We start from the raw sequence: 22,731 nt of genomic DNA, 5'->3' as shown, positions 1-22,731 counted from the left end.
GTAATAAAATAGATAAGGAAAGAGCAAACCTGAGCATAGAAAAAACAGTTGGCAGCCTGCTGCAGTGGCCAGCTGAGCAATGATGGTGACTCAAAGGAGAGCAATTGCAGTCGGAGTGAACAGAAATAGGAGTGATTTCTGGGTAAAGATGTCAGACTGAGCAGCTGGATCTTCATTTTCTTCCTAAAACTCTGTTGAAAGCACAAACAGGTTTGTTTGATTTGTTGTTGTTGTTGTTTTAGGCATACACCCGTAAGGATGAGGAGAATGTGGGACGATTTGACAGCAACAAGATTTTACCAAAAAAAACAAAGGGCAAGTAGTAGATGATTTAGCAAACCAGTAATGGAGAGAGCTCAAAAGCAGCATTATTTGCACCATAGGATCACCAAAAAGTTTAGGACCTGATAACCTCAGACACCTCTGGAAGTGGCGGTCCAGTGGAAAACAGAGGTCCTGGAATTAGGATTGGAGAAAACTTTTTAAACAGATCCCCTCCCCCTGCTCTGACCCCTCCACTCTAGACTACTGACCATCCCCCTTAAAGGAAAAAGACTGAGTTTTCCTTCTGGACAGGGTAAAACAGAAGGAAGATTAAGCAACTGTGTACATAGTAAGTAATAAAACACTTCCACAGCCTTAGACTGTAGTCTGCCAGGCTTCTCTGTCCATGGATTTCCCAGGCAAGAATATTGGAGTTGGCTGCCATTCCCTTCTCCAAGGGATCTTCCCCACCCAGGGATCAAACCTGGGTCTCCTGCATTGCAGGCAGATTCTTTACTGTCTGAGTCACCAGGGAAGCCCAAAACAGGAGGAAGATTGAGCAAATATGTACATACTGAATAATAAAACACTCTCTTCCACAATCCCAGCCCAATTTTCCACTTAGCTCAGAAAACACTAGATGCCAGGTCTTCAACCTCTTGGCAGGAGATTAGCAGACTCTTCTTGGGGTCATGTGAACAAACATCTGCTTACTGCTAACTCACTTCAGTCGTGTCTGACTCTGTGTGACCCCATAGATGGCAGCCCACCAGGCTCCGCAGTCCCTGGGATTCTCCAGGCAAGAACACTGGAGTGGGTTGCCATTTCCTTCTCCAATGCATGAAAGTGAAAAGTGAAAGTGAAGTCGCTCAGTCGTGTCCGACCCTCCGCAACCCCATGGACTTCAGCCCACCAGGCTCCTCCATCTATGGGATTTTCCAGGCAAGAGTACTGGAGTGGGGTGCCAAACATCTAGAGATAATTAAATCAGGGTTCCCCAGTAAGACAGCCCAGGCAGCATGTGATGTGCTCAGTTGTTCAGTCGTATCCGGCTCTTTGCAATGCCATGGACTCTAGCCCGCCAGGCTCTTCTGTCCATGGAATTTTCCAGGCAAGAATACTGGAGTGGGTTGTCATTTACTCCTCCAGAGGCTCTTCCAGACACAGGGATCAAACCTGCATCTCTGGCATTGGCAGGCAGGTTCTTTACCACTGAGCTAACTGGGAAGCCCAGGCAGATCACCCCATAATTTACCTCACAATCAGCTAGCCCAGAATTCCCCTGCCACTAGCCCAAATGTCTTCTTAGCCACTGATTTGGACATCTAGCCTCAACTCAGCTCAAAATGAACCCTAAGTGCTCGTGAGCCTCTGGTGGTTCCTGCACCTGCCCCCACTTAGTATTTGCTCCTGCAAACGCACCTCCTGCAAATCAGAGCTACTGCTCCCGCTGCCCTGTGGGCAACGCCAAGTGTGCCCAGGGGTGCATCTGCATATGGGCAGCAGAAATGGGCCGATGCTGAGCCCAGTGTTGGGAAAGCCTGATCCCAGATGTAAATAGAGAAACACCTACGAATCTCCACTTACAATTTTTTATTCTACTACCCAGACCCTCTTGCTACATTCCCATTTCCATGAAATATTCGTATAAATATTTTTATACAAATTAATGCTTTTGAACTGTGGTATTGGAGAAGACTCTTGAGAGTCCCTTGGACTGCAAGGAGATCAAACCAGTCAATCCTAAAGGAAATCAGTTCTGAATATTCATTGGAAGGATGGATGCTGAAGCCGAAGCTCCAATACTTTGGCCACCTAAGGTGAAGAACTGACTCATTAGAAAAGACCCTGATGCTGGGAAAGAATGAAGGCAGGAGGAGAAGGGGATGACAGAGGATGAGATGGTTGGATGGCATCACGGACTCAATGGACATGAGTTTGAGCAAGCTCTGGGAGTTGGTAATGGACAGTGAAGCCTGGTATGCTGCAGTCCATGGGATCACAAAGAGTCAGACACGATTGAGCGACTGAACTGATTCATATAAAAATAAACTCATCTAGACAAAAAATAACCACCAGACCCATTTACCTGCTCTGAGCTCCCAAACACCTTTTTAGTCCCCACACTTTTTTGTTCAGGCATTCCTTCAGCAAATTCTATTACGTGAACTTGCCCTTGTGCCAGACATGGGGGATACAAGAATGGCCAGACCAGCAGAGTCCTGACAGTTCATACCCTGGGGAGCAGCAGCCCTCTCTTCCACACTCACGTCCACCTGGCAAGGCAGGTAAACAGGGAGACGAGGCACAGGAGACTGGATGGAAAGTGTGCTAATTTCTGATTCAGGGAACACAGAGCAACAGGCGGACAAAGTGGAACATAAAAATGGAGATACCCAGCAATTAGATGGCTCTAAAACTGAAGAAAGAAGTCCGGGCTTAAAACGAGATGTAGGAGGCATCAGCTCACATGTGACTGATTTGGAAGTTGGGGGTAGTGGGCAGAGAGCCTCATGCTCTGTCGATATCAGAAATGGCCATTCTTTTGGAGGAGGGTTTGTGTTGCTTTCTATACAAGGTGACATGCTGGGTGTTAATTCAGGCTGACAGGTGTGATCAGAAGAAGCACAGGTGGGAGGCCGTCCCCACACTTTAAGTTTATTTACCACATGATTGAGAAAAGTCATTAACCTGAAAGACAGTGATCCAAACATAACCCACAAAAGGAACAGGAAATGGCAATTTAGAAGAAATAACCTACACAGGAAGGCAGGGACTTTTAAAAAATCTATCAGTAATATCTTCAGAGGGATCTGCAACCAAGAAACAGGATCAGGGTGCTGTTCGAGAAAGAAAAGAAATATTTAGGGAACAAACAAGAAAGTATAAGGAAAATAAATACGAGAAATTTTCTCAAAAAGGAAAACAAAAAGACAAACAGATGGAAGCTAGGCGAGAAACCTAAGAAAATTAAGAGTACCAGGCAAGAAAAACCAGTATTTGCATTTTAAGAGCTCTGCTAAAAAAGACAGAACATGCAGGGGAGGGAATCATCAAGAAAAAAATTTATATCCAGAAATGAAGGATACCGGTTTCCAAATTAAAAGAGTTTAGTGGGACTTCCCTGGCAGTCCAGTGGTTCAGACTTCACATTTCAATGCAGGGGGTGCTGGTTTGATCTCTGGTCAGGAAGCGGAGATCCCACATGCCTCATGGCCAAAAAATCAAAACATAAAACAGAAGCCATATTGTAATAAATCCGGGAAAGACTTTAAAAATGATCCATTAAAAAATAAATCTTCGGACTTCCCTGGTGACACTGCTGTGCTCTGTTACTCAGTAGTCTCCAACTCATTGCAACCCCATGGACTGTAGCCAGCCAGGCTCCTCTGTCCAAGGGATTCTCCAGGCAAGAATAGTGGAGTGGGTTGCCATTTCCTTCTCCAGGGGATCATCTCGACCCAGGGATTGAACTCGTGTCTCTTTCGTCTCCTGCATTGGCAAGCAGATTCTTTACCACTAACACCACCTGGGACAGAGTTCAATCTCTGGTCCAGGAAGCTTCCACAAGCCGAGAAACAACTAAGTCATCACACTGCAACCACTGAGCCTTTGTGCTGCAACGACTGAAGGCCACGCCCCTAAAGCCCGTGCGCTGCAAAGAAAAGTAGCCCCCACTCACCACAACTACAGAAAGCCTGAGCAAAGCAAGGAAGACCCAGCACAGCCAAAAAAAAAAAAAAAAATTTTATCTTAAAAAAAAAGGGGGTAGGGGGTAGGGGGGTGCTTCAGTATTCAGCACAATAGCTGAAAAAACACATCTGAGCACAGGAGACAAAGATCCATACAGATTCCAGAAGTATAAAAACAGGTCAGATGCACAGAAATTCAGCTCCCAAAATATTTACCTCTCAAGCAGACTTTCTAAGAATATGATGGAGGGGCACCACCAAAAATAAAGGAATAAGGCTAAGTCTTCCTATATGGGCTGCAAGTAACAGGATATCCAACACAGGTGTACAGGGGAATTCAAGCACATTCCCTAACAAAAAGACCCAAAAATGCAATGGTTCAAACAGATGTTCCTTTCTCACTCAAACAAGAGTACATGTTGGTGACCAGCTTTTGTCTTCAACATAGCACTTCTGAGGCTGCCCCCCAAGGCAATAAGAAGAGGTGAGCTCAGTTCAGAGACAAATGTCCCATGTTGTTTTTCTGGCCAAACTGTGAGGTGTGTGGGATCTTAGTTCCCCAACCAGGATACAACCCATGGCCCCTGCAGTGAAAGCACGGAGTCTTAGCCACTGGACCGCCACAAGTCCAAATGTCCCTTAAGAGAAATGAGACAGAAGTTAACACACATCACTTTGGGTCACATTCCACTAGTGTGAACTTCGACAAAAGGCACTCCCTTTGGGTACAAGTAGAGCTGGGAAATAACACTCCACACTTGGGTAACCACAATTCTGGTGACTACAGTCCTATAACAATGGAGGAAGAAGGTTTTGGTGGGCAAATGATAATTGCCATGGCAGTCTATCCCTCTGGCCACCATTTACCAAGCCTTCTTCCCAAATGGAACATACTCGTGCCCCAAGGGTGGCAACCAGCTGCCTTCAGCTTAAAAGTCCAGGATCCTGGGCAGCTCAGCTTTTCCCAGTGATTCTGGATGTGGTTCCTCAGGAGCTATGACTACGAGACACTCAATAGATGGTTGTGGAGCAACAACAGGGTAACTGCAATGGAGACTTCCGCTAGGAATCAAAGAGGAATGGAAAGCACAGTACTCTCTGTTTTGTAGAAATGACTGAGTCCTTCTAGACAAAAACTGAAAATACCCCTGCCCTGACAGTGGAGAGTATTTGTGGTTAGTCCTGGCTGTCTTTGGTTTGGTTCTCTGTAAATAACCCCCACCCCCATCCACAGTCCTTACTGGCCCTGGCTTTGCCCTCTGGGGGGCTTCTCCTTGATAGTGGTCATCTAAGGCCGTAAGTGAAGTGGCACTGGGAAGTACATCCTCGTTAGGGGCAGTACAGCTTTGGCAGTTTACTTCCTGTTGGTATGAGTTTGCAGCCTGAAACTTGCTTTCAGGCTTGAACAGTTACAGACTCTTTCAGGCCAGCCCCTGGTTTGCTGTTTCCAGTAAAGTAACTTCCGTGTCTGACCTGAGCTCTTTTTTCTCTGAGCGTAACAGTGGTTACTGTGGCTTCCCTGATAGCTCAGTTGGTAAAGAATCTGCCTGCAATGCAGGAGACCCCAGTTCAATTCCTGGCTGGGGAAGATCCACTGGAGAAGGGATAGGCTTACCCACTCCAGAATTCTTGGGCTTCCCTTGTGGCTCAGCTAGTGAAGAATCCGCCTGCAGTGCAGGAGACCTGGGTTCGATCCCTGGGTTAGGAAGATTCTTTGGCGAAGGGAAAGGCTACCCACTCCAGTATTCTGGCCTAGAGAATTCTACAGACTGTATAGTCCATGGGGGTCAAAAAGAGTAGCTCACGACTGAGTGACTTTCAATGGTGGTTAACTTGAGGTCATTTAAAACCAAGCTACAATCCTGATCTGACCTTTGCTACAAAGCTAGATTCTTTAGTTTACCTGAGAAGCCTTAAAGGACCTATCCTTGAAAACACCTTTGAATAAATTCTCCTTGAGTTTGAATACCACGTTGTTGTTGTTGTTTTTTTTTTTTTTTTTCAATCCAGGAAAGCCCCAATTTCTCCTGTGCTTACAGATCTCCTGATTTTGTAGCTGTGCCCAGCTGTGGTTACTAAATATTAGAAATGTGGCTATTTGAATTGAGATGTGCTATCAGTATATAATACACTCTGGATTTTGATGAATTAAATTAAAAAAAGATAATAGTCTTCACATGGATTATTTGTACAGATTACAATATTTTTATATGTTGGGTTAAAGTGAAAGTAAAAGTCACTCAGTCGTGTCTGACTCTTTGTGACTCTATGGACTATACAGTCCATGGAATTCTCCAGGCCAGAATAATAGAGTAGGTTCAGTTCAGTTCAGTCAATAAGTAGTGTCCAACTCTGCAACCCCATGAATCGCAGCACACCAGGCCTCCCTGTCCATCACCAACTCCTGGAGTTCACTCAAAATCATGTCCATCGAGTCAGTGATGCCATCCAGCCATCTCATCCTCTGTTGTCCCCTTCTCCTCCTGCCCCCAATCCCTCCCAGCATCAGGGTCTTTTCCAATGAGTCAACTCTTCGCATGAGGTGGCCAACGTACTGGAGTTTCAGCCTCAGCATCAGTCCTTCCAATGAACACCCAGGACTGGTCTCCTTTAGGTTGGACTGGTTAGATCTCTTTGCAGTCCAAGGGACTCTCAAGAGTCTTCTCCAACTCCACAGTTCAAAAGCATCAATTCTTCGGCACTCAGCTTTCTTCACAGTCCAACTCTCACACCCATACATGACCACTGGAAAAACTATAGCCTTGACTAGACGGACTTTGTTGACAAAGTAATATCTCTGCTTTTTAATATGCTATCTAGGTTGGTCATAACTTTCCTTCCAAGGAGTGAGCGTCTTTTAATTTCATGGCTGCAATCACCATCTGCAGTGATTCTGGAGCCCAAAAAATAAAGTCTGACACTGTTTCCACTGTTTCCCCATCTATTTCCCATGAAGTGATGGGACCAGATGCCATGATCTTAGTTTTCTGAATGTTGAGCTTTAAGCCAACTTTTCACTCATCTCCTTCACTTTCATCAAGAGGCCTTTTAGTTCCTCTTCACTTTCTGCCATAAGGGTGGTGTCATCTGCATATCTGAGGTTATTGATATTTCTCCCGGCAATCTTGATTCCATCTTGTGCTTCTTCCAGCCCAGCGTTTCTCATGATGTACTCTGCATAGAAATTAAATAAGCAGGGTGACAATATACAGCCTTGACGTACTCCTTTTCCTATTTGGAACCAGTCTGTTGTTCCATGTCCAGTTCTAGCTGTTGCTTCCTGACCTGCATGTGGGTTTCTCAAGAGGCAGGTCAGGTGGTCTGGTGTTCCCATCTCTTTCAGAATTTTCCACAGTTTATTGTGATCCACACAGTCAAAGGCTTTGGCATAGTCAATAAAGCAGAAATAGATGTTTTTCTGAAACTCTCTTGCTTTTTCAATGATCCAGCGGATGTTGTCAATTTGATCTCCGGTTCCTCTGCCTTTTCTAAAACCAGCTTCAACGATGGAGCGGGTAGCCTTTCCCTTCTCCAGGGGATCTTCTCAACCTAGGGATCGAACCCAGGTCTCCCACATTGCAGGCAGATTCTTTACCAGCTGAGACACAAGGGAAATCCATATTGGGTTAAATATATTATTAAAATTAGTGTTACCACTCTGTGCCAGAGCAATGTCTATTCTTTTTCTCTCCATTGAAAGGACCGCTGCTGCTGCTGCTGCTAAATCGCTTCAGTCATGTCTGACTCTGTGCGACCCCACAGATGGCAGCCCACCAGGCTCCCCCGTCCCTGGGATTTTCCAGGCAAGAATAGTGGAGTGGGTTGCCATTTCCTTCTCCAATGCATGAAAGTGAAAAGTGAAAGTGAAGTCGCTCAGTCGTGTCCAACTCCTAGCAACCCCATGGACTGCAGCCTAACAGGCTCCTCCATCCATGGGATTTTCCAGGCAAGAGTACTGGAGTGAGGTGCCATTGCCTTCTCTGATTGAAAGGACTATTTATCCTTTTAAATGTATCCAGAAAGTCAGCTCATTTAAAAAAAAAAAAAGTGTTACTTGTTTCTTTTTACTTTTTAAAATTTAACTTTTAAATTACATATGTGGTTTGCACAATACATCTGGGAGACTGAACACACAAACAATGGCCAGACTGCATTTAACAATAGAACTCTGACCCATATCCTCTGACAGTAGAGCAATGGATTGGTACGTGCCAACTTTCCTATTTGTTTCCCTCACTCCCCAGAAAATAGGGATGGTTAGAAATGCCTCCTTGGAAATTCCCTGGCGGTCCAGTGGTTAGCATTTGGCGCTTTCACTGCAGGGGCCTAGGTTCAATCCCTGGTCAGGAAACTAAGATCCTGCAAGCCATACAGCATGGTCAAAAAATAAAGAAAATTACTCCTCCCTTTTGTTTTCTAAGAAAGGGCTAACTGTAAAGGAGGCTCTTGCACTTACCAAAATAAGACTGACCCCATCCTCAGTGACTCTTTTATAAAATCTCCAATTTTAACTCTTTAAAATGTTCCTGAGGGAGGTCACGGGTGGTCCAGAGGTTAAAAATCTCCCTGCCATTGCAGGGGATGTGGGTTCATCCCCGGTCCTAGAAGATTCCACATGCCTTGGGGCAAGTAAGCCTGAGCGCCACAACTATTGAGCTCACGTACCCTAGAGCCTGTGCTCTGTAACAAAAGAAGTCACCACCACAGTGAGAAGCCTGCTCAGCACAACTACAGAGTAGTCCCCACTCCCTGCAACTAGAGAAACTTCATGTACAGCAACACAGACCCAGTGCAAAAAAAAACACCTCTCCTGAATGTGTGTTCTCTCTATTGCCAACAGCCCAAATAAATGATCTTCTGCATTCCCAGGGGCATTTTGTCTTTCATCTATTGTCATCCACTATCCAAGCACTAAACTAGAGCCACGTTATGCATTTTGTCTTTGTTACGGTAGCACATCACTTCTGAAAATAATTTCTGTATTATTTACAGTAATGCTAGCAGCTGTAAAAAAAAAAAAAAAAAAAAAGCTATCTCAGAATGCAATGTTCATATGAAAATCTAGGCTGGCTTTAGCACAAGGTCATTCTAGACATCACCACCCCATCCATCAGGAAAGAACAAAGAACATATCCAAGGCCAAATTCTTAAGAAATTGAAGTGGAAGTTCCAGATACACTTTCCCTTGGCTGCTTTGGTAAACCTAGTCATATATCCCTGCCTAGCATCAAAGAAGCCTGGGAAATGTAGTTCCTAGCCAGGCAACAAACTTCCCCTACACTTCGTAGTTAGGAAATGCAGTTCTTCGCAGGACAAACTTTCCACAACCCTGAAAGGAGAAAACATATTTTTTTGAAGTCTCAATGAAAAGATGAACCTAAAGAAGAGAATCTTTAGGATAATGGTGGTGGGAGACCCTAAGAAGACAGTTTTGCACCAGAAGTAGAGGGCAACAAACCAGATCAGAATACGACAAAGGACTTTAGGAAAATAATGTATATAAAATACCTGATGTGACTTCCCTGGGGAAGTGGTTAAGAAGCCGCTTGCCAATGCAGGGGCACAGGTTTGAAACCTGTTCCAGGAAGATTCCATGTGCCACTGGGCAGCCACAGTCACTGACCCTGCACACGCTAGGGCCTGTGCTCTACCACAAGAGAAGCCACCACGATGAGCCCACACACCTCAACTAGAGAAGGGCCCCGCCCGCCACAATGAAGACCCAGAGCAGCCAAAATTATAATTTATTAATTAATTAAAAAATGCTCAATGCGTCTATTTAGAAAGGAGATTTAGGCAATTAATGGAAAGTATGCATTATCCATTCAGCAACTATTTATTGCACATCTATGACATCAGACACTGTTCTAGGTACTTGGGAACAATACAGCATAAAAATACCAAAATCACTGCTTCAAAGATCTCATAATCCAGTGGAAATTCCAGTGCAGCTGAGGCTGAATTCATGCTAAGTACATAGAAAATAAGCAAATGTTTACAAGAAACTTTTACCCCATCCTGGAGGCAACAACATTCAGTTCTTTCTGCTGATTGTTTCAGTATTTCTGTATTTTCAAATTAACATTATATTGTCACTTCTGAGTTTTCCTTTTTTCCTCCTTTGAATTATGTGTTGACTTCCCAGGTTTAAGATGAGGTTTAAATCTTATTTATCCTATCACATATATGAATCCTATACATCCTCATCCCCTTAGCTTCCTAAAGTTGAATTATAATGTTGCTTAGATAAATATTCTAATTTAACATTATTATGCTGTTAAATACTCTTGAGAGCTTTGTCATGACATAAATTGTGACTCTTAATTTTCTATTCAAGTTTTTGTTTTCCTTGCCTTAAGACTTGGAATAATTTTCCCTCACGCTTTTCACCTAGCTAACTCTTATTTATCTTTCAAGTCCTAGTGGAAAATGTCACATTTTCAGGAAATCCCTGAAGGATCCTTTCCCCAAAACCCTCCCTCTCTAGACTAGATGGTGCTATTCATTCCTTTTACAGAACTTCACTTTTTCTTTCCTGGTATCTATCATGGTTGTAAATGGATAATTATTCAGTCATAAGTCTCTCACTGAACTGTACATAACATGAAGGCAGTGGGTCTTTTTTGCAGTCCATGGGGGCTTCTCTCGTTGTGGAACACAGGCTCTAGAGTACATGGGCTCAGTAGTTGTAGCCCACCAGCTTAGCTGCCCCTCAGCATGTGGAGTTTTAGTTTCCCCACGAAGGATCAACTTGGGTCCCCTGCACTGGGAGACAAATTCTTAACCATTGGACCATCACAGAAGTCCCTTAATGCCCTTCTTAAAAATACAGACTTGAGAGTGGGGGAAGTGTGATTGACAGCAGTGGGAAAATAAATCTTGCCATAGAGAAGTACTCTTAAGGACCTTCCCTTGGCCTTTTAAGTTTTCATAACCACTCATTAGTAGTGTCAAAACAGGAAAATTAGAGGGTGAAATTATTCACATTATAAAGTAATTACATTTCAGTAGGATCACAGTGTCTCTTAAAGTTAAATCTGAACAATTGTCTACAAATCACTGACTACAGAGGGAGAAACCAAAAGCTGAAGTGTTCTTAGCCACTGCTGAATTGGTGTCCAGCTGCAATTTCATATACAGCAAATTGAAATTATAATTTAAAAGCAGATGTCCATGACATACATTTAATTTGCATTTTACTGGCCACAAAGCTAAATAGGAGATTTCTCTATTCAATACCAGGAATCTCGAGCCCTTCTCTGCTAAATGAATGAATGAAAGAAGTAGTAATGCCAAAGATTTGAAACCATTTTCTCAGCTCACCCAAACTCACAAGAGCCAGATGCAGAGTATAATATACCAATCACAGTCATTCCCTGGTATCAATTGCAGGGAATTGGTTCCAGGAACAGATATCTGTGGATGCCAGTACAGAAGGCCCTGCGTGATCAGGTCTCCATAGCTTCAGTTTCCTTATCTGGGGATTCAACCAGCCTTGACCACCAGATTCAGAGGAATGTAATTAGTTCACAGTGACAGATACAAAATAAACCCTTTTGCCCTAAGGAGGGCTTGAGATCTGAGTTCAGTTCTCCAGCTCCCCACTTTTTAGGGAGTGAAGATGATCGCATTCAGATCATCCTTCTGTTAATACGCTGTATTTCAGGTTATGAGAGGGAGGTTTTTCTCCGATATATTCCAGATCTAGGGGCTGTTTCATTACAGAACTGGGATATTTTCCAAATTTCCTCATCAAAGGTTACTATTAACCAGATCTTTTCTGTGTACAGATACCACTGTTTTGATCCAGTCGAGGGAAGACTTGATCCAGGGGAGGAAAATCACTACAGAGGGTTTCTAGCACGGAACCAAACAAAAGAGTTGCCATTGGCCAAACAAAACAAAACAAAAAAAACACCAAGAGGCGGGACGAGGTGGGCAGACACCAGAGGCAACGTTACCTTCTAATTTTGCCCAGAGATAACTTTGAGGTCTCTTTGCGCTTGTGCTTTTGGACTGTTGAGGTCTCCAACCTGCGCAAGGCCTCGCCACTATAAACAGACAAACCACACTTCGGGAATTTCTCCTTCCGAGTCTGCAGAGGGACACCTAGCAAAATGCAGCCCTCAAGAAACCACGCGGCATACTCGCGAGGCCAACCCTGCTTTCCCTCGCCCGTCTCCAAGATGGCGACCGCCCTGCCGCCGCGTCGCCGCCGCGGCCCCGCCCCGCCGAGCCCCGCCCCCCTCCCCGGAGCAAGGCCGCCCCGCCTCCCCGCCGCGGGGCCGCGCCGCGCGCTCCCGCTGCCCCTCCCCGCACGAGCTCCACCCAGGTCGCCGGCAGCGCGGTCGGCGGCGGCGGCGCCTATTTCCCGCCATTGTGCGAAGTGGAGGCTGGGGGCCCGCACGCGCCGCCTGCCAGTCGCCGGCAGCGCCTCACAGCCGCCGCCGCCGCCGCCGTTCCCTGAGGCGCGGGGAGGCCGGGCGGCCCGTGCCGCGAGGCTTCCCCTGCGTGGGAGGGCGCGGGCGAGGAGCGGCCGAGCCCCCGACGAGGAGCAGAGGCGCGCGGGACGCCCGGGCCGCGCCGGCTCCGGCCCGTCGGCGAGATGCCCTGTGGGGAGGATTGGCTCAGCCACCCGCTGGGCATCGTGCAGGGCTTCTTCGGTGAGTGGCGGCGCCGGGGGGCGGGCGGGGGCCGGGCGGGCCGCCGAGTTCACCGAGCCCCCGGGGCCCGGACCCTGCCGCGCGGCGCCCAGGCGGGGCCGCCTCGAGGGCTCGAGCGGCCGAGACGGTCAGCCGGGCCTGCGCCGCCGGCTCTTGGCAACCCCCTCCCGCCCGGAGACTCCGGGCCGCGGCTGCCCGGGCCCGGGCCGCAGGTGCCTCCCACCTGCCCGATTCGCGACTCGCGAGCGGCCAAGGTTACGCCGCCAGGAGCCGGCGGCCGGCCGTGACTGACGGCCTCGCTTCCCCTTTCGTGGCCCCGCGGGCGGCCCCCGAGCCCCGCGTGCGGCCGGACTCTGAGGTTGGGGGTCCTCGAAGCTTTCGGGAGGACCCGCAGAGATGGGCTGTAGCGAAAAGCACTTTGCCTATGGGAAGCCCGCAGGACATTTCAAAACTTCCGGTGTGTGGGGGGAGTGCTCTCTTGCTTGCTCGCTCGCTGCAGAAGTTGGCTGTAACTCCCGTATTACACACATCTTCTATTTTCGAGATAAGATTTAGTGTGATAACTTAGATTTTTTCCGTTAGGACACCTTTAAAACCTGTCTCGTCTCCCCATCTCCTCTTGGGCCAGAGCTTGCAAGAAATGGTGAACGAACTCAGATGCGTTCCTGCATGGAAAGAGCTTAGCATGTGGCAGGCAAGCTCAGGAAATTGCACTTGCAGTCATGGTTAATGACACTTTTCGGGTAGGGTACAGTAAGGAAAATTTAGGTCTGGTTGCCGTTCACTAGGCATTTTGGCCCCACCCCGCATGTCTTTTGCACTTAGGAGTGGTGGAGGCAAACCCAACCAGGAATCAGTGTGTAAGATCAGAACACCTGACTTGTCAGGAGGTAACTTGAACTTGTAAAGTGGCCTTCCTCACTTAAGACCTTGTGGAATATTAGTGTGAACTCTTATTAAGAAGCTAAGTAGTCCCCAGCAGCCAAAACGGATGCCAGAAAATGCATTTCTTGCAGGAAAGGCTCACTCAGCAACTCTTGATTCGTTTTCCTTGTGATTTGAACTTGTTCAGTTTTCTGGTTTCCCAGGCTGAAACTAAAGGCAGCAAATTAGGAAAAGCCCTGGGTAGGCATCCAGATTGTAGTTAGTGAACACTGACAACCTATTAAAGGAGAAATTTCAAACTACGTATATAGTGTTTTAAAAAAATTTTTTTAATCCCTGTATATCCATCCAGGGCCCTTTTCAAAAAGGGGCGTATGTCTCTCTACTAAATCCTAGTAATTGATGCTCATAATGAATACTAGAACCCATAATTGTTTTCCGAAATAATGGCCTTAAAATGCGGAGTGAAGATTAAATTGCACAGTAGGTTTAAGAGGGTGCAGACACAGAGACGTTTTTTAGGGAAAATCATTCAAAAGTAAGTAAGTTTCGGTGCTTAATTGATGTTTAGAAAATTTATGAGAAATATCCGTGTCCTAGTCTGGCTGGATAAATGAGATGGTTTTATATTTGGTATATATTTGAATCTGTTTGTGTCAGATTTTGTCTCCTGCTTGTAGGACCCTAAGAGGCAAACAACTCATTATAGTATAATAGGTGTAATTTGGATATAAAACTCTGGCTGTACAGTATTTTGTGAAGTTTGTGTATTGTTGGTGACCTGGACCTTGTTGATGTGTTTTTCCTCTAGAATGTCTTATTCTCATACAGGTTGTGTCTTGCAGAGAAGAAACTAATCCTGTCTTATAGTCATGATATTTTTGTAGAAGCTGCTTTGATGTATAATGCATATTTTTGCTATATTTTCCTATCACTGTGAATATATGGCATTGGATAGCTTTATAATAACAACATTACAGGTATGTTTGTGTGAGAAGTGAGGTGTTAAACTTGTAGACTCTTTGGTCTAATAGGAAATTGTTTTAAATCCATTTTTCCCCCAGAGAGAAAAATAATACTCATCTTTTGTGGTTTATGAGGCGTTTTGGCCCCGCCCCTGCCAAGCTCTGGTGTCTCAGTGGTAAAGAATTCACCTGTGATGCAGGCGACCCTGGAGACGAAGGTTCGATCCTGGGATCAGGAACATCCCTTGGAGAAGGAAATGGCAACCCCACTCCGGTATTCTTCCTGGCAAAATCCCGTGGACCAAGAAGGCTGGCGGTCTGCAGTCCATAGGGTCGCAAAAAGTCAGACACAACTGGGCAGGCACATTGCCCAGCTCTCAGACCTCATCACTGTATTCCCCCTCACACTGAACCTTCTTCCAGTTCTCTGATCCTAAACCATGCCACTCGGCTTTCTGCATAGGCTGTTCCGTTTGTCTGGTCACGACTTCCTCTCCCACTTCTGTTTTCCTGGCTAAATCTTACTCTTCTTTGGGAACCTGAGTTAGGTAACTTCTGCTGCATGTAATTATAGGATCCTATGAAGCCTGAAAATTAACTTGTAAAGCATGTTGTTGAAATCACTTGTTTCCTGGGTTCCTTGGCTATGTTTTAATCCTGGGGGTTTTAGGATGTGTATCTGTTTTATTTGCCTAGAATATACCTGTACGTCGAAAATGCTCCATGAGGGATTTTCTGGTGGTCCAGTGGTTAAAGCTCCGCAGTTGCAATGTCCAGGGCACAGGTTCAATCCCTGGTTAGGGGACCAAGATCCCACATGCTCCTCAGCCAAAAACTAAAATAAGATTTTTTTAAAAAGAGTGCTCTGTGAATGTTTGTTGAGCAGAGGCAGTGAAAAGACTGATTAATCAGTCAGAAATGGTGTAAACTGGGGTGGTTACTGTCACCACAAACTTAACTAAAAACAGTCTTGGTGGACATTATATTGGTTCAGAGAATATGATCATACCAGGTATGAGTTACTTTCACATGCAAATCCTAATTCTTTTTTCTTGGTTCAAATAAGAAACTTGGAAATTGTGTTAGTGACCACAATCACAACTATATGAATCATAATTCATCTTTGTGAACCAGTGCGTATTTTGAATTTGTATCTGCCATATTACGATTGTTTGTATGTAAATTTTTCCCTGTAAGCTTTCATAAAATGCTTTTTCTGTTTCTATTCCAGTTTCTAAAAGATTTTATATGCAGAACATTGAGGTCCATAGACTTAAGATTTAGAAATACTTTATTGAGCTGTGTGTGTGTGTGTGTGTGTGTTAATTGCTCAGTCGTGTCCAACTCTGCGACTTCATGGACTGTAGCCCACCAGGCTCCTCTGTTCATGGGATTCTGGAGTGGGTTGCTGTTTCCTTCTCCAGGGCAACTTCCCAACCCAGGGATCAAACCCCAGTCTCCTGCATTGCAGGCGCATTCTTTACAGTCTGAGCCACCGGGGAAGCTCATATTGAGCTTGAGTATGTGCATAATGCTGATGGCTTGGTCCCCGCAGTGATTGTTCATTAGTAACCTGTAACAACTTGCTTCCCTTAAACAGAAGCAGGCGTTGTAAATGAGAGAGAGAAAAAAAAAAAGTTTTGTATACTTTTTTCTTTCAATCTGTTTTTTATTTTAAAAAAAATTTTTTTTCACTTGAATTAATAACTGCTTTAATTTCAGAATAAGTAGGAATGCTTATCAACATAGATTTCTTTATGTTCAGATTGTTGGTTGGGTCAAGATCGTTAGTTTCAGTTATATTCAAGGCACTTTGGTCATATCTAACAGAACGAGAATTAGACTAGCTCTTAGAAGAAAAAGGTCACTGATGTGTGGAGGAGAGAAGGGAGTAGTATCTTATCACTAGCATTTTAGAGAATTTAAAGCAATAGTAAAATCATCTAAAAGTCTGTCTGATGTTTTGCTGTCACCGTGATTCATTCCTCTTTGTCTGTGCCCACCTTGGACCTCCCTGCCACCTGGCCCTTGTTCAGTCGCTCAGTCGTGTCCAACTCTGCAGCCCCATGGACTGCAGCACGCCAGGCTTCCCTGTCCATCACCAACTCCCGAACCTTACTCAAACTCATGTCCATTAGTCAGTGATGCCATCCAGCCATCTCATCCTCTGTCATCCCCTTCTCCTCCCACCTTCAGTCTTTCCCAGCATCAGGGTCTTTTCAAATGAGTCAGTTCTTCACATCAGGTGGGCAAAGTATTGGAGTTTCAGCTTCAGCATCAGTCCTTCCAGTGAATATTCAGGCCCCTGTTAGGCCATTGAAAAAAAAGTAATTTATTTTAAGGCTGTAGAACCCAAAGGCAGGGCAAGTGGTTTGATAACCCAGGAGACTACTGAGTGAAATTGGAAAGCTAGCAGAAATCCAACCAAGCAGCACATCTCAGTTTTCTCCCCTAGGCTATGTTCATTTTTGCGCACAAACTTTACCTTTCTCTAGTCCAGGGCTCCCAGTTTCACTTGTCAGTTCCAACCTGCTTGACCTAGCATCTTTATTTTTTCAAAAAATATTTTTTTGGCTATGCCTGCTCTCAGTTGCAGCATGTAGGACCTTCAGTATTTGTTTCGGCATGCAAGTCTTCAGCTGAGGCATGTGGGATCTAGTTCCCTGACCAGGGTTCAAACCTGGGCACCCTGTATGGGGAGGGCAGAGTCTTAGCAGATGAACCACCAGAGAAGTTCCAGCATCTTTATCTTAATCCCAGATTTTAGGGTTAGAGGATCTGATTGGCCCAGCATGGAGTCAGTGGTTCACTCAGGGGCCAGTCAGCCACTGCCAGGGCAGTGTTATGTAATGGATGGTCATAACTATTGAGGCTCACACCTCCCCACTGGGGGAAGTTCTCAGGGAGGAATGGATTGGCGAGCCATGGCAAAAGGCATGTATATATACACACATGGAAGGAAATGGCAGCCCACTCCAGTGTTCTTGGCTGGAGAATCCCAGGGATGGCGGAGCCTGGTGGGCTGCCGTCTGTGGGGTCGCATAGAGTCGGACACCACTGAAGTGACTTAGCAGCAGCAGCAGCAGACACACACACACACATGCATATGTATAGATACATACATGTGTATGTATATGAATTTTTAAATTATTGAATAATAACTTGCATATGGTTAAAAAAACAGTGTTACAGTATAAAATGAGTAAGCGTGTGCTGCTTTTCTCCCACTGAGGGTCCCACTTCTTTAACTGTTTCTGATTATAGTTCTTTTTTTTTTTTGCATTGAGATATAACATAAAATTCACCGTTTAAAAATGTACAGTTCAGTGGTTTTCAGTTTATTCATTGTGAACGTGCAGCCATCAGCACATTGTTACTGTTACCCCAGAAAGAAGCCCGTATGTGTTAGCAGTCGCTCCCGATTGCCCCATCCACCATCCTCTTAAAACCACTCGAGGACTTCTGTCCATGGTTTACCCAGTCTGGACATTTCATATAAATGGGATCATGCAACTTCTGGCCTCTTGTGTCTGGTTTCTTTAACTTGGCATAATGTCGTCAAGGTTCATCCGTGTTGTAGCGTGTGTCAGTACTACATTCCTTTCCGCGACTGCAAACAGTGCTCCATAGCGTGAATATGCCATGTGTGGTTTATCCATTTCTCCATAGGTGGACACTTGGCTGTTGTGAGTAGTGCTGCTATGAATACACATGGTTTTTGTGTGAATACATGTTTTCAGTTCTCTTGGGTATATGCCTCTGCGTGTGATTGCTGGGCCATGTGGTAATTTCATGTTAGAACTTTCCCCAAAGTATTGGCACCATTTTATGCTTCCACCAGCAAAGTATGAGGGTTCCAGTTTCTCCAGTCCACTTCAGCGTCTTAATAATAGCCATCCTAATGGGGGTGAAGTGATATCTCATTATGATTTCAGTTTGCATTACTGTAATGTAATAGTATATTGTATCTGTTCACATGCATATAGACCTTTTGTATATCTCATTTGGAGAAACAACTTTTCAAATTCTTTGCAGATTTTTATTTTTTGACCACACCATGCAGCTTTTCCCAAATCTTAGTTCCCTGACCAGGGATTGAACCCATGCCCTTGGCAGTGAAAGCCCAGAATCCTAACCACTGCACCTCCAGGGAATTCCCTTTTGCAGATTTTTAAATTGGGGTTTTGCTTGTATTGTTGCATTATAAGGGTTCTTTATATATTCTGTATATTAGACCCTTATCAGATATATGTTTTAGAAATATTTTCACCTGTTGTATAAATTGCCTTTTCGCTTTCTTGATAACATCTTCTGATGTAGATTTTTCATTTTGATGATGTCCAATTTCTTTTTCCTTTAGTTGCTTATGCTTTTGGTACCATATTTAAGAAACCATTGTCTGATGCAAGGTCACAAAGATATATATCTGTGTTCTTTCTTAGAATTTTGTAGGTTTAGCTCCTTACATTTAGGTCTTGGATCCATTTTGAAGTAATTTTTGTGGATGATGGTATGAGGTCGGGATTCAAATTCCTTCTTTTGCATGTGCACATCTAGTTGTCACAGCACCTTGTGTATGTGTGTTTGAACATCTGCCCGTTTATTTTGAAGCATCTCATAAAGTACTCAGATGAAAAGGAGCGTAGGGCAAGGTCTGGTAGGGTCGCTTGTGGGCAGCTTCTGTCTGCAGGGAACTTCGCTGTGCTGCCTTCTGAGCACGTGCTTGCCTCCACCATCCTGGAAGCTCCCCCAGCACTTTTTGTTAAAAAAGACTATTCTTTCCCCACTGATTCAGTTTGGCAGCTTTTTTTTTTTTTAACTGTGTGTGTGTCTGTGTGTGTATCAGTTGACCATTGATGTATAGCGTTATTTCTGAACTCTCAGTTCCATTCTGTTGCTCTGTATGCTTACCCTTCTGCCAGTACTGTGTTGTGTTGATTACTGTAACTTTGTAGCAAGTTTTAAAATGATGAAGCATGAGTCCTCCAACTTTGTCCTCATTCTTTTTTTTAAAGATTGTTTTGACTCTTCAGAATCCCTTGTATTTCCATATGAATTTAGAATCTGTCATTGCTGCAAAAAAGGCAGTTGGCATTATGGTGGGGATTGCATTGAATCTGTAGTGCATTTAGTTCTTTGGGTAATAGAGAATAGTAAAGATTTCAGATTCTAAAGCCAAACTGCTGCTTAGCTACAGGGCCATACCCAGGGCATTTAGCTCTAATCATTTTTTAATACTTCGTTTCTTTATACTATATAATTATTTTCAGTAATAATCATGAAATGAAGCTATGTGCAGTGTTTAAGGTAATTACATATTTCAATCTAGACATTGCTTCTATCAACTTCTTCCTCAACCCTGCTTATTTTAGAATTTTTTTGTGGTGGTTGAGTTCTGTTATGACGACATTGTTTCATGTTGGTACAGGTACCACACTTTAGATTTGAATAATCTTGTATTAATTGTATAATTAATGAATTTTTTGTATTAAGAGTAACACGTTTCTATAGACAAAAAGCTAAACTATTTACTGAATAGTGTTTATACCTACTAAATCGTTTGAATTTTGGTCTTTTAGTTATTCAATATAATAATATTTTATATAAACAGTTTAATTATAAATGAATTTTGATAAAACTGAAACATCTACAAAAGACACAAACTAGAAATCTTTCCACTGATGTTACTGATATTTTATTGATTCATTCTTTACTATAAAACAAATAGCTGTTTAAGAAAATGTGCTATGCTTAATTGCCCAGTGATGTCTGACTCTTTGCGACCCCATGGACTGTAGCCCACCAGGCTCCTCTGTCCATGGGGATTGTCCAAGCAAGAATACTGGAGTGGGTTGCCATGCCCTCCTCCAGGGGATCTTCCTGACCCAGGGATCGAACCCGGGTTTCCCACATTGCAGGCAGATTCTTTACGGTCTGGGCCACCAGGGTGGAGTGGGTATCCCTTCTGCAGGGTATCTTTGCAACCCAGGAATCAGCCGGGGTCTCCTGCATTGCAGGTGGATTCTTTACCAGGTGAGCTACCAGGGAAGCAAGCCCTTAAGAAGGATATATTTCTATATTAAGATACGATTCAAATTCAGTAAAATGTTCACTTACGAGCAAAATTTGCACCAACTGCACCTCTCACTTCATACTGTTTCACTGCTTAAAATGTTAAACACAAAAAGTTGTTCAAGTTGTCCCATGGAAGATAGAATTGAAGTAATTCAAGTTCTCCTTCATCTTTACAGTCACTGGGTTATTGTTTGTTTATTTAAAATCTTTCGTATACCTGTAGGACTCTAGAGTACCATAGGGCTTGGGGGATGCTCACTGCTCTAACCAAGTTTGGACTATTCTGTATCACTTAGAGGGCTTCCCAGGTGGCTCAGTGGTACAGAATCCGTCTGCCAATGCAGGAGATGCAGGTTTAAGCCCTCAGTTGGGAAGGTCCCCTGGAGAAGGAAATGGCTACCCACTCCAGTATTCTTGTCTGGAAAATTTACACAGGCAGAGGAGCCTGGCAGGCTACAGTCCCTGGGGTCGCAAAGGGTCAGCCATGACTGGGCATGCACACACGTACCACTGAGAAATTTACTGTCCAGACAAATGCATGTGGCTGAGTCTGTTTTGGGAGCTAAGTATATAACAGAGGATGGGGTAGTTAGATAGCATCACCAACTCAGTGTACATGAATTTTGAGCAAATTCTGGGAGATAGTGAAGGACAGAGGAGCCCGTCCATGGGGTCACAAAATGTAACAGAGGTTCTTCAAATAAACTCCTGTGTCTAATGAAATATTTATTAAAGGGTAAATAGTAAAAATGTAGTAATTGCAGCCCTGTGGACTGTAGGCTGTCCAGGCTTCTCTGTCTGTGGAATTCTCCAGGCAAGAATACTGGAGTGGGCAGCCATTCCCTTCCCCAGGGGATCTTCCCGACCCAGGGATCGAATTTGGGTCTCCTGCGTTGTGGGCAGATTCTTTACCATCTGAGCCACTGGGGAAGTCTGTGTTAAAACTCAGCAGTAGTCAACAGTTGTTTAGGATTTATACCAGCAGAAGATTTTCAAAGGAAAAATAGTTTATCACTGACATTGTTTAGAATGGTTAATTCATAGTGATGGTAGAAGTGGAATGGATTTTAGTTGGTTTTATTATTTTTAGATTCTCTGCAGCAAAGGTATCTCCTATTGCTAGTGCTTAGGCTAGACCACTCTTAGCCTCTGTAGTGGTTCGCTGCTTGGCCCTCCCACTTCCTAACCTTGGGGGTGAACATGTCAATTAACCTTTCTTTACCTGGATTTTACCATCTGTAAAATGGGAATAATAAGATAATCCTCTTTTTTTTTTAGCACTTCTGTAGTGGGTCACTGCTTGGCCCCTCCCACTTCCTAACCTTGGGGGTGAACATGTCAATTAACCTTTCTTTACCTGGATTTTACCATCTGTAAAATGGGAATAATAAGATAATCCTTTTTTTTTTTTTAGCACTTCTGTAGTGGGTCACTGCTTGGCCCCTCCCACTTCCTAACCTTGAGGGTGAACATGTCAATTAACCTTTCTTTACCTGGATTTTACCATCTGTAAAATGGTAATAATAAGATAATCCTTTTTTTTTTTTGCCATGTCCTCCTCCAGAGGATCTTCCTGGCTCAGGGATTGAACCTGTGTCTCTGTGCCTCCTGCATTGGAAGGCGGGTTCTTTATCACTAGCGCCACCTGGGAAGCCCCTGTATGAAACTGCCAAACTGCGTTCCAGAGTTGCTGTACTGTTTTGAAAGAGCAGGTACCATTGGAGACATGTGAAAGGGCAGTACAGACAGGGAGAGTGTGACACAAACAGCTCTAGGTATAAATTCAACAGCTTGGATGCAATAGACCAGTTCTTTAAAAAATACACTATTAATTTCCGATTTCTGCTGTAATAATTACCACAAATTTAATTGCTTAAAACAACATAAATTTATTTTTTTATTGTAATATGGTTGGTTTACAGTGTTGTGTTAATTTCTGCTGTATAGGAAAATGATTCAGTTATATACATAATATATATATTTTTAATATTCTTTTCCATTATGATTTGTCACAGGATACTGTATCTTTTTGAACTGTAGGTTTGTCCCAGTATATGCCCAGGAGTGGGATTGCTGGTTTATGTGGCAACTCTAATTTTTAGTTTTTTTTTTTTAAAAAACCTCCTAACTGTTTTCCATAGTGGCTACACCAACTTAACATTCCCACCAACAGTCTAAGAGGGCTCC

At 44.1% G+C, this 22,731-nt stretch overlaps 1 protein-coding gene across 7 annotated transcripts in view; it reads left to right on the top strand.

Moving 5' to 3' along the window:
* Positions 1-12,261: 12,261 nt before the first annotated feature.
* The window catches only part of MCMBP (minichromosome maintenance complex binding protein), a 39,693-nt gene continuing 29,223 nt past the window's right edge, over positions 12,262-22,731 (top strand). For 3 of the 7 annotated variants that reach the window (XM_086378665.1, XM_086378666.1, XM_086378664.1), the window contains exon 1: positions 12,262-12,619. In XM_086378665.1, the coding sequence (XP_086234791.1) occupies positions 12,562-12,619 (58 nt within the window). In that variant the 5' untranslated portion in view covers positions 12,262-12,561. Of the gene's footprint in view, positions 12,620-14,568; positions 14,688-22,731 lie in introns of all 7 variants that reach the window. The other 4 variants (XM_086378663.1, XM_086378661.1, XM_086378662.1 and 1 more) reach the window with 3 other exon arrangements.

The sequence above is a fragment of the Bos grunniens genome, chromosome 26 (assembly GCF_055505025.1).
Source record: "Bos grunniens cultivar Pamir isolate PY7600 chromosome 26, Bosgru_T2T1.0, whole genome shotgun sequence".
Taxonomy (NCBI): domain Eukaryota; kingdom Metazoa; phylum Chordata; class Mammalia; order Artiodactyla; family Bovidae; genus Bos; species Bos grunniens.
The sequence above is the reverse complement of the archived record's forward strand: the minus strand, read 5'-3'. Positions and strand labels throughout refer to the sequence as shown.